Genomic DNA, 11,141 nt, shown 5'->3' on the forward strand with positions numbered 1-11,141 from the left:
TATATTCTGTGATTTAATGATCAAAATATTTTCTTTGACATGCATGTTTACATGTAGATTGTGCATATGGTGGCATGATGTGAACTGCTCATTATACTGTATGTTTATACACGCAATCCCATGTTTTATTAACAGTAATAAATATTATGTCAACAACTGGGAGTTTTGTTTCAAGAAAAACTGAAAAGAGACAGGAAATGTAAAAGTAAAGCATACTATAATAAAATAAAATAGATTTAACTAAATTCAGCATTTGTGTTCTGCCAATTAAAATAGAGTACTATACATACTACCTTTAATGGAGATGCTTGGGATGACAGTTAAGATATTAAGAATGGCAAACATTGGACTGAAATAGTTGTTTTATACATTACAATATACAGTACAATTATTTACACAGTGAAATCCAGGTACTGGATCATGTGCAACTGTCTTAACAGACCAAACAACAACAACAACAACAACAACAAAAAACATGTCCCAGCTCATGAATGTTCTGTTATCTTTTCATACTGATGCCAAAACATGTCAGGGTAAAAAAAAACAACAACAAGCAAACAAAGAAAGAATTAAAAAATCAACGATCCATCCCAGTGTCATCTGACTGCTGCCTGGAGAAACACATAACCCTGAGTCGCTCACAGAAATCAAGTTCTTCCTGTTGGAAACAAACATGTGACTTTAAGAGGAAGAAAAATAAGATTCAGCTTATTTTTTTAAATTTTCAATCTTTTAAACTTAAAAAAAAAAGCAGTCATATATCTCTTTATTGTTTACAACTAGTTAGCCTTTAACCACAATCACCTCTAGTTTTACATGGAAAAAGCACATTTCATGACTGAAATGAAATTTTGTAGCATAATCACAACATTTCTATCGAGTTTTACGATCTGATTCTCAGGCACATGAATTACCTGACTTTCTTCTTTGCCTTGGAGCTCTTTGGATCTCTGTCTGAGTAATTCCTCCAGGCCCAGAGCAGGATTCCTGCAGTCATTGAGCCCTTGTGGAAAGTCTTCGACCAGACTACACCACCATCAGTAACAAGGACGGGTACAGTTACTAAAACCATCCATGAAATAATGTCAGATTTTCAGTATCATAATGAATGTTTCTTACCAGCAAAGGGCACCAAGCACATGTTCATGGACGGGTGAATGCGGTGTACGGAGAACTGATACCAGCTGCTGTACCATACCCATGGCAACAAGCGTGTCTGCGGGGGGAAATAATCAGGAATATGCCTGAGTTTATATTGAGTCAAGCCATTTTTTAAGGAAAGCTTGCAAAAACTTTAGATAGATGTTTAAAGAGTAAACCAATTAAATATCCAAAGTAAAAAATCTGCTGTAGTTCTTCTTGTTATGGTCTACTATGTATGTGTAGTTAAGATTAAAATAGTTTTTCCATGTTTTCCCCAGACAAAGGTAGCAAGATCAGTGAGAAACACACATACTGCAAGGATAAAACTAAAAGGGAGAAAGTATAAAAGTTTTAACACGAGATTTAATTGCTTAAAAAAAATCGTTTAAAAACTTTTTATGTTATTTTACCCTTTAACTGCAGAACTTGCCATATTGGCGACTAATCATGGATGAAGAGCAAAGCTGCAAATAAAATATCTTCATTTTCCACAGAAAAGGTGTCTCTATAAGCTTTTAGAGACATTATTAAACCATGTTGTGTCTTAATAAAAGGCTACAAAGTGTTGTATTGGTACTGGTGCAGGTTTACAGCGCTATCCTGTCTGAATGTCCTTCCCATCCATACCTTTCTGTTCGGGATGCGACATCAGCAGATTGAGCAACAGGAAAGCCGACTTGGTTCTGAGCTTCTCGTTCTCTGACTGCATGCCTCGCATCAGCACTGAGAATCCATCGTGGGACAGGAAGGCCTGGAGACCTGCCTCCTGCTCTCGAACCAGACCTATGATTACGACAGGACACAGTTTTGTTGAGGGTTGTGAAGCACAGAGCTGGGACAAAAAGACGGTGCCATGTGTCATTTGGCACTAAAGAAGAAAGCAACAGATAATTTAGGCTTAAAGTTGAATTGACAGGAAACATGAGATATAACAATATCATAAACACAGGCGATACAGTTGGGAGGCTGGCCACTAAAAATAGCTGTTGAATAGCCTGTCCATCTAAAACATCAACTATGGGAACCAACTGTTGACCGCACTAAAATTCGCAGACTGTCACATGGACAATCCGAGGTTCTGGATCATGTATGTGAAATGACTGATGTGCAGCAATTGGTTGCAGGCTTGTTGTCATGAAGCTCAGTTTTGAAGCATGCGTGCATTATGGCTCTACTCACATGAGACAGCGTAAAGAGCTTTCACCCTGACGGTGGGGTTTGGGTCAGAATCTGTCAGCTGCAGAAGCTTCGGCAGCGCCCCGATGCTAAGCAAGTGGAACTGCAGCTGTGGCATGTTCTGGGCACAGGAGGCAATGAGCTGGGCAGCACGCCACCTCAACCCACTTTGAGCATGATTAAGATACTGGGAGACGCACAACTCCAGCCCACCAAGGGTCATCAGGTCTGCAGAGGACAGGATGCAGTGAGCGTACAGTGAACACACGCTGTCTTTAGCGTGCCCTCTGCTCTAATACCATTTATTACCTCTGGCATTGTCCAGATTCTCACACAGCTCGGACAGCATCTCAAAGGCCGTTTCCCGCTCACCGTCCTCATCATCATCTTCCCTATCTTCCTCTCCACCCCTCTCCCTTTCACTTCCTTCTTTGCACAGAACAGCCAAGCACTGCTTCATCTGCTCCACTTCATCCATCTGCCCTTTGCACAGTTCTGTAAGAGCTTCTCTCAGCCATGTTTTCCTCTGGAAGAAAGGCACAAAAAAGAGCCTGAAGTAGTTTGTCATGCTGAATTCAAATTCTCTGATGTGATACCTCCAAGCACGCATTAAGAAAAAAAAATAAAAATAACGTATGTGGACATCAGTGTCTTACTCAGACACATGAGATTTCAAGTGATGTGCAATTATATATTACTGTACGAAAGTCTTGAGTCACTCCTCATTTCTTTATATTTGACTTCCAAGAAAGACTTTCTTTGAATTTTTAAGCAATAGTTGAGCAATAACTCTCCAGGATTTCCAAAGGTCTTTCAAAGTTTTTCTTTCAACATTGGCTTCTTTTTTTAAAAACTGACTTTCAGTCCAGTCCTTCTACCTGACCATTTTTAGAAGAATGCTTCTTTGTTTGTCTGTTGAACCACTTGACATTCAAGCACAAAAAAGGCATCAAACTTAAGAGACAAGGCCATTGCTGTGTCTACACAAGACAGAAAACTTAGCAAAAAACAGTTTAACATTTTATCTTTAAACATTGATACAATTTCTTTAATTGAAATTTAAAAAAATGTCAAAGTTTTTAATAGTTTGAAACAGTGTTTTAGAGCCAACACGGTCATTCCCAGAGAGCTGCATGGTGTGCAAGGTTTCCTGAATTTGCGGAAACTGCACAAAGGGAGGACACAAGAGGAAGTAGCACGCCTGAAAAACTATCTACAGCAAATTAACAGCATACATAGCACTGTAGGTTTAAGATATCAAGCCCCTAAGTAGTATCAGTTATTGGCTGACAATTGAATAAAAACATTTGTGATAAATCAAGCTAAGAGAGAACATCATTGATGGCAATGGCATTTATTTACTTATCAAATTTAAAAGTGTTGTCAAAGATATCCCCTTCCTACCAAAATACTGAGGACTAAGTGGGGTGGGGGGCTGCCAGCAGTTCTGATTGATATAATTTCTATACCTTGTTCACTACTTAAATTAAAAGTTTTCTGTGATCCAGTTTTGTCCTGTTCATTTCTGGCCACAATGTCCGGCTTTCTGTTTGAATGCAGTATTATACTTTTGTCTCTCAAAGCACTCTGAAAACTATGAAAATGTGATATATCAATAGTTTATGGTGGGATGTTTTGCAAAGCGGAGCAACACATGTTGCTACTGTAAAAACAAAAATATTTATTATCGTTGTTGTTATCATTTTTGGATCTACTCTACTATATTATTATTATATCCTCATGCAAATAAGGCTTTTAGTTGACTAGTTGCTCATTCTACTTATTTAAGCCGTAGTTCTGTCAAAGCCACATTGTGAAGCTATGCTACAAGCATGTGTGTCCTGGTGTGAGCTACAAAGTCGACACCCAACAGTTTGTGTGGTCATCTGGCCTGGTCCTGCTTAGGGTACAAGTACGTACCTCTTCTGACATGGGTTCAGGAGGGGCAGGACCCTCTGCAGCGGATCCAGCCTCCACTGCGAGCTGAAGGACCCCTTGGAGGTTCTGGGGATGTCTCCTGGTCTGCCTGTCTTCTGACATGGTGTTAACAGCTAAAGGGTAAAGTGGAGAAAAGAAAAAAAAATCAACAAGACAACTAAAGGAATATTTCAAAATAACCTCAGATTAATTTAAGTGTACTAGCAGTGGTACCAGGTAAAGCCCCACAGTTTATATACCAGGATCATACTTTACTACAAACATACAGCTCTGCTAATAATGCAAAACCTGCTGCTAGCCTCTTATAACAAAGGGTATTATTGCCCACTTACCTTTAAACTGACTCAAAATCAACGTAAAGGTAACAGACAAAGTTTCTCTCTGAGCTCAAATACAGCTCTCTCCCTCTATAAACACAGAAACGTGAAGCGCTGGAACGTTCTAGCTAGCTCTTCATCTCACGAGCAAGAGCTCACGAGTGGCAAGGGGGGCGCCATGTTTTACCGTAAAAAGTAAACCAAACGGGCAAGCAAAGTAATTTTTGGATACTCTTTGCTCTCAAATCAACGTCATTTTAGACTTTCCATTTTTTGCTTTAAAGTCAGCTTTTCAAAATTATAATGCTGAACATCTGACTAACAGTATTACCTCAATATTTAAAAATTCATAGACGCAATTTTTTCCTATACTAGTATAGTTACGGTAATCCAGTAACGCTGGTACGCACAATTTACAAAGAGAATTAATTACGTCAAAATAAATATATGCAAATCCCAGAAGAAACGTGTCAGAAGAAACTAAGGCATATCGATTGCGATATGTTTGGTATTATTTATATATCTGTTATAAAATACACACACCTTAATAATGAATGTAAAAAATAATATTTGCCTTTTAGATATCAGCAAACATATTATTAACAAACATTAAGTTCAGGTTACTTGGGATTGCTCTCTTAATTTTTTTTTAATATTAGCTACATAACTCATACTTTCTTTAAATGGGTTTCAGTCTTTTGCTTAGTCTAATATAATAACATACAATAGTAGTATTAGTAGTAGTTACATTAATAGTTACTGTTTTGCAATGTGAACATTTTACGCACCAACTTAAACATGCGCATGTGCATGTACGTAAAGGAACGACATCGTTGGGGCTGGGAGATTATTTTCTTGAATTCCGATCGTCTTAGGTTTGTCAAGCCAGGAAAGATGGCGGCGCTTGTGGGGCTGCGTGCGTGTTTGTCCGGTAAATATTGTTTAATTCATTTAAACTATGTGACTCTGCTTGCATTTCTGACAGTTAATTGATTTACACCACCTTTATTGATTTATACATAATATCAAACACTGTTCGGACATTTAGAAGTACAAGAATATGAAAATAAAATGTGATGCTGTGTCTTCCGACAGCAGAGCAAGGTCACGTTACCAGTGACGGTTAGCTAACAATAAGACTAACCGAGGATGAAGAATGATTACTAAAATCAGCACCTGGTAACCAGAAACGAAGGAAAACATACTGTTGATATAGGTAGTCTTTAAAGAGAGGTGACGCCGTCCTTTTTGGATCTAAAGTCATCAAAATTGATTAAATGTTAGCTGCAGCTGTTAGCATGATATAACCTGCCTGGTTTATGCAAAACTCTTTTTATTAGCGCTCTATATGGCACAGAAGCCCGGTTTATGTCACCGAATTCAGCGTTTTTGCTCCACAACTAAAGCGAGCAGTTTGCTCTGTGCACTAACATGGAGTCGAGTCAACCAGCGCCACCTCTGGCCAAGTGCCACAGCCTACAGCCAGATCAACTGGTGACACACATCTGCACCACGTTTGAATTCGTGTCATGCACATTTGTACCTTTCAATTGTGTGTTTGTGCGTCATGCAAATAAACCTTTGAAATGAATGAAATGATATCATGTATTTATTATCAGCCTACATTTGTACAAAATGCCAAATGACATACACATAAGAATCACCATCCTGATATCAATACTTTTGCCCATACGAAAAATGTCGTGAACACACTAATATTTCACCAGTGTTGTAACATCACATGTCGTTAGCGTAGTCTGTCTGTGTCTTCCCTCTGCAAACAAACATGTTAGAGTTGGTTGTGATATACAGTCTGCACAAGTGTGGTCAATCTAATAAACATTTATAAGGAGATGGCAGTTACTGTGAATGTACAGCAGTTACACAGTGATTAGTAATAAACAGTCAGACAATGACTCTGACAATCTCATTCAATCTTGCAGACTGAATGCACCTTCTGTGGAAAGTGGTACCACACGGTGTGTGTGGACTTCCCCTGTGCAGAAGGCGACTACAAATGTTGTGGGTGCTAAATAAACAGAAACAAATGATCCCTGTTGTCTTTGCTTACTGATTGTTGTCAGTGTTGACAATCCACATTGCTGGCATTGCATCTTTCAACATGTTTGTGGGTAGATTTAGATGCACCACGTGTGAGTGCAGCCACTCAGCTTTTACTCAATGTGATCATAGCAGCAGGTGCAGATGTGTGTCACAAGTTAATCTAGTGGTAGGCTATGGTACTTGGCCACAGGTGGCAGCAGTGGACTGACCTGCATTGGGGACTGGTCCAGCTGCTATGTGGTAGTCAGTAGATGGGCTCCACATTGGGGATTATATGCAAGTTTTGGGGACTGTTTATGGGCAAAAGTATTGATATCAGGATGGTGATTCTTATGTGTATGTCATTTGGCATTTTGTACAAATGTAGGCTGATAATAAATACATGATATCATTTCATTCATTTCAAAGGTTTATTTGCATGACGCACAAACACACAATTGAAAGGTACAAATGTGCATGACACGAATTCAAACGTGGTGCAGATGTGTGTCACCAGTTGATCTGGCTGTAGGCTGTGGCACTTGGCCAGAGGTGGCGCTGGTTGACTCGACTCCATGTTAGTGCACAGAGCAAACTGCTCGCTTTAGTTGTGGAGCAAAAACGCTGAATTCGGTGACATAAACCGTGCGAGTGGAACGATAACGACGACAAGAGTCTCCCGATCGTTTACTCTTGCTGTCCTGTGAACAACAACGGCGTGGTGTTACTTGTTTGCTGTTTTCGCGATCGCGTCGCGCATGAGGATATCACCAGGTGAACTCGCCACATTTTTAAACATTTTGTTGTTCAACAGCATCAGGGCGAGTGCAATACATCCGGAGCTGTGCAGACATGCTGGCTGAGATTTTGAGGAAAAATGTGTGTGGCAGTCAGTGCTAATCTCATCTATGTGAGGGCACGACTGCACTGATTGAAAGGGAAATAAGGGCATGGACACCTAAATGTTCACTGACACAGAATTAATACATATTTCCGCATTTTAGAAAGATACATAGTTTAAATATGTTTGGCAATGTTTTAATTATTGTGTTGTGGCACCAAATAGTCACTCTTTATGTAAGTTTTTTTTGATTCCCTCTTCTCAGCCCTTCAGCTTTCTTCACCAAGCCTCCTGCACAGCTCCTTCAAATTGGTAAGTAGTTGCATGAAACGGCATGCTGCACGCTGCGAAGCACAGATTTTTTGCAGTGGTTAAATTATTGGGTTCTTCTTTGTCACGCAGTGTGCTGTGCTTCTGAGCCGGCGAACCTTCGCTGCGGAGGCGAAGAAGACATACAGCAGAGACAAGCCCCACGTAAACATCGGGACGATCGGCCACGTCGATCATGGCAAAACCACCCTGACGGCAGCCATCACAAAAGGTAGACCCACTCAAGCTGCTGCTGTCACACCGGTCTGGACACAGTCTGGTGTTAATGTGTGTAATAACTTTGTTTAGTGAATTTTGTAAGGTGAATTTCTATCACTCAATTCGATCCTCCCCAGTGCTCGCTGATGCTGGTGGTGCCCGCTACAAGAAGTATGAGGACATTGACAATGCCCCTGAGGAGAAAGCCAGAGGAATTACCATCAACGCCTCGCATGTAGAATACACCACAGCCAACAGACATTATGCTCACACAGACTGCCCTGGACACGCTGACTATGTCAAGGTATTCTTTTTTTTTTTTTTTTTTTTCCTTTTTTTTTTTACCTGGATGCAGCCTGATGTTACCAGGTTGTAATCCTGCCTGTTTGTTTGATCATATTAGAAATGTGTCTGCTTTTCTTTTTCAGAACATGATCACAGGCACAGCTCAGATGGACGGCTGCATTCTGGTGGTGGCAGCCACTGACGGCCAGATGCCTCAGACACGTGAGCACCTGCTGTTGGCCCGGCAGATCGGTGTAGAGCACGTGGTTGTTTTCATAAACAAGGCAGACGCCGTGGAGGACAAGGAGATGCTGGAGCTGGTGGAGATCGAGATCCGCGAGCTGCTCACGGAGTTTGGCTACGACGGCGAGAACACACCCGTTTTGATTGGCTCTGCACTCTGTGCTCTGGAGGTGAGGAGAAACACTTTGTCAGTCTGTCAGTCAAAGAAATTTCAGAGCAATTTAATTTTGACATCCAGAAGTCAAAATTTTAGGTGATCTCAAATATTCAGCTTCTGAGAAAATAAATTGAATTTTAAAGCTGTCAAGTCAAAATTTTGAGGTGACCTCAGGCAAGTTTGTATTTTCATTTATTTTATTTTCCTCAGTGGTGGAGAACAAGTTTCAAACTAGAATGTGATGTTTTTTAATCAGATTTTTCCCGCTCTATTTCAGAACAAAGCTCCTGAGCTGGGGGTGAATGCAGTGATGAAACTGCTGGAGATTGTGGACTCTTACGTTCCTCTGCCCAAAAGAGAGCTGGAAAAACCTTTCCTTCTGCCCATTGAAGGGGTTTATTCAATCCCAGGTAGGAGAAAACACTATCTGATATTGTCAGTCTGAAGCTAGTTGGGTAGAAATAATGGTGATTTCTCTTGATTTCCATTGGTTGCATCATGTAAAGTTGTAGGCAAATGGAAAAACAAAAGAAAACGATGAACTGTTTTTAAACCAGGATGCAGACCCCAAAAATCTAAACATCCAAATCAAGATTCACTCTTTTAAGAAATAAGGCGGAATTTTTAACCATCCTTGGCTCCGTTACTTTGTCAGACGGTCTTCATGCACAACAATTCTAAATATTTTAGGCAAAGTACAAATAAAGATTTAAAGAAATTTATAAAAGAAATTAATATGCAAACAGTAAAATCAGTCAAAAGGACCTGAGCTTGAAAATCTGGGTGTCAACTTTGCCATAGAGAGCGATGCTCCAGTGATGTATTGTGCAGTTTTGTCACATGTTGCAGAGCTTTGCTGTACTGAACAGTGCAGCTTCCAGCAAAGCTCCAAAGAAACATTTGTACGGTGTTTTTGTTTTTCATATCCCACCAAGGACGTCTTCAAAGTTAATTTTGTCATGATGCAGTCACAGCTTTGGAGCGTCAGTAGCACAACTCATTAGTGATTTTACCAATTAGCAGTAAGAAGATTGCAGATCTCTGACTCTGTTTCTGATCTGAGAGCGAAAGCGTCGTGTACTTTGAGTCTGAAGGTTCCTGCTTGTGTTGCAGGCAGGGGTACGGTTGTGACGGGCACTCTGGAGAGGGGCGTCATCAAGAAAGGAGACGACTGTGAGTTTGTGGGTCACAACCGCAGCTTCAAGTCTGTAGTGACAGGTGAGGAACCTCCTATGATGTTAAGATATGAAATCATGGATAAAACATGACAGCTTGCAAATGAAATGTATCTTGAAGTGTGCATCCCCTTTATTTGGATTTGTTTGTTTTTATTTTTCTTGGGTGCAGGTATTGAGATGTTCCACAAGTCTCTGGACCGGGCAGAGGCAGGAGATAACCTGGGCGCTCTGGTCCGAGGCCTGAAGAGGGAGGACATAAGGAGAGGGATGGTGATGTGCAAGCCAGGGTGCATCATGCCTCACCAGAAAGTCAGAGCTCAGGTGTGAGAGCCACAGAGTTTGACTACAGAGGGTTTTAATTATTTAAATTGGGGCAGTGTGACACTCAGTGGACAGATCAGGAATAGCACCACCTTTTATTGAGATTAAAAAAAAATAATTTCATGAGTTTTCTACAGTTATCACAGTTTTATAAGCAGTAGTACGTGTTTATATATAACTGGAACTCTGCTGTGTGTGTCTGTGTGCGCTCTGTGTTACAGGTCTATGTACTGAGTAAGGAGGAGGGAGGCAGACACAAGCCGTTTGTCACCAACTTCATGCCCGTCATGTTTTCTCTCACCTGGGACATGGCCTGCAGGGTCACTTTACCTGCTGACAAGGTGTGTGTCTGTGTGTGTAGTTGTAAGTGTTGTAAGACATCTTAAACCTTTCAAGTGTTGTTTGAAGCATTGAGTGGTGATTAAAGCTGGTGTTGCCTCTCATTTACTGCTTTCTGCATTTATAAACACGGATTTCAGAGGAAACTGATGGTTTTCTTGCTCTTTTTTACTTTCCTTTAGGAAATGGTGATGCCAGGTGAGGACACCTCATTGACGCTCACTCTCCGCCAGCCGATGGTTCTGGAGAAAGGCCAGAGGTTCACTCTTAGAGACGGAAACAGGACCATCGGCACCGGGCTGGTCACAGAGATTATGACAACTACAGATGAAGACCAGTGCAACTGGGGCTGAGGAGGGCCTCTGCAGAGGGCTGGGCTCACGGATGGAGTGGGTTGAGGGGGTGTGTCAGGCAGGAGGGTGAATGTGTGGCTGTCTGTGTCTGGTCAGATCAAATAATTCTAGAAATACAAATGAACAATACATAAACACACACAGATGAACAGGATTCAGGAGAGGACCCGCAAAAACGCATGGCTCTGTTGTGCAGGTGCGCCTGACTAAAACACCTGTGATGTTCCACTGTCGTGTCAACATTGTCATTTATGTAATAAAATGTATTTAATAATAAAA

At 40.9% G+C, this 11,141-nt stretch overlaps 2 protein-coding genes across 2 annotated transcripts; one reads left to right on the plus strand and one right to left on the minus strand.

The window, feature by feature from the left end:
- Nucleotides 1-82: 82 nt before the first annotated feature.
- Nucleotides 83-4,962, minus strand: hspbp1 (HSPA (heat shock 70kDa) binding protein, cytoplasmic cochaperone 1). Its single transcript, XM_026165401.1, has 8 exons — nt 4,590-4,962; nt 4,240-4,370; nt 2,629-2,845; nt 2,323-2,547; nt 1,771-1,926; nt 1,120-1,216; nt 915-1,026; nt 83-658 (listed from the first exon to the last, which is right to left on the minus strand). The coding sequence occupies exons 2-8, from the start codon at nt 4,357-4,359 to the stop codon at nt 578-580; spliced, it is 1,008 nt and encodes a 335-aa protein (XP_026021186.1). The 5' UTR covers nt 4,360-4,370; nt 4,590-4,962; the 3' UTR covers nt 83-577.
- Nucleotides 4,963-5,417: 455 nt separating this feature from the next.
- tufm (Tu translation elongation factor, mitochondrial) lies at nt 5,418-11,141 on the plus strand. The gene is made up of 10 exons (XM_026165376.1): nt 5,418-5,505; nt 7,724-7,770; nt 7,861-7,999; nt 8,124-8,290; nt 8,415-8,684; nt 8,949-9,081; nt 9,785-9,889; nt 10,019-10,170; nt 10,392-10,511; nt 10,692-11,141. Exons 1-10 carry the CDS (start codon nt 5,469-5,471, stop codon nt 10,860-10,862), a joined length of 1,341 nt encoding a protein of 446 aa, XP_026021161.1. The 5' UTR covers nt 5,418-5,468; the 3' UTR covers nt 10,863-11,141.

The sequence above is a fragment of the Astatotilapia calliptera genome, chromosome 4 (genome assembly GCF_900246225.1).
Source record: "Astatotilapia calliptera chromosome 4, fAstCal1.2, whole genome shotgun sequence".
NCBI classification, from domain to species: Eukaryota; Metazoa; Chordata; class Actinopteri; order Cichliformes; family Cichlidae; genus Astatotilapia; species Astatotilapia calliptera.

Coding starts and splice junctions, on each gene's coding strand:
- tufm (XM_026165376.1), top strand. CDS start 5,469: ATGGCGGCGCTTGTGGGGCTGCGTGCGTGTTTGTCCG. Junction 8,000..8,123: donor GACGGCAGCCATCACAAAAG/GTAGACCCACTC, acceptor GATCCTCCCCAG/TGCTCGCTGATGCTGGTGGT. Junction 10,171..10,391: donor ACCAGAAAGTCAGAGCTCAG/GTGTGAGAGCCA, acceptor TCTGTGTTACAG/GTCTATGTACTGAGTAAGGA.
- hspbp1 (XM_026165401.1), bottom strand. CDS start 4,359: ATGTCAGAAGACAGGCAGACCAGGAGACATCCCCAGAACCTCCAAGGG. Junction 1,927..2,322: donor AGCTCTTTACGCTGTCTCAT/GTGAGTAGAGCC, acceptor TCGTAATCATAG/GTCTGGTTCGAGAGCAGGAG. Junction 1,027..1,119: donor GTGCTTGGTGCCCTTTGCTG/GTAAGAAACATT, acceptor ATGGTGGTGTAG/TCTGGTCGAAGACTTTCCAC.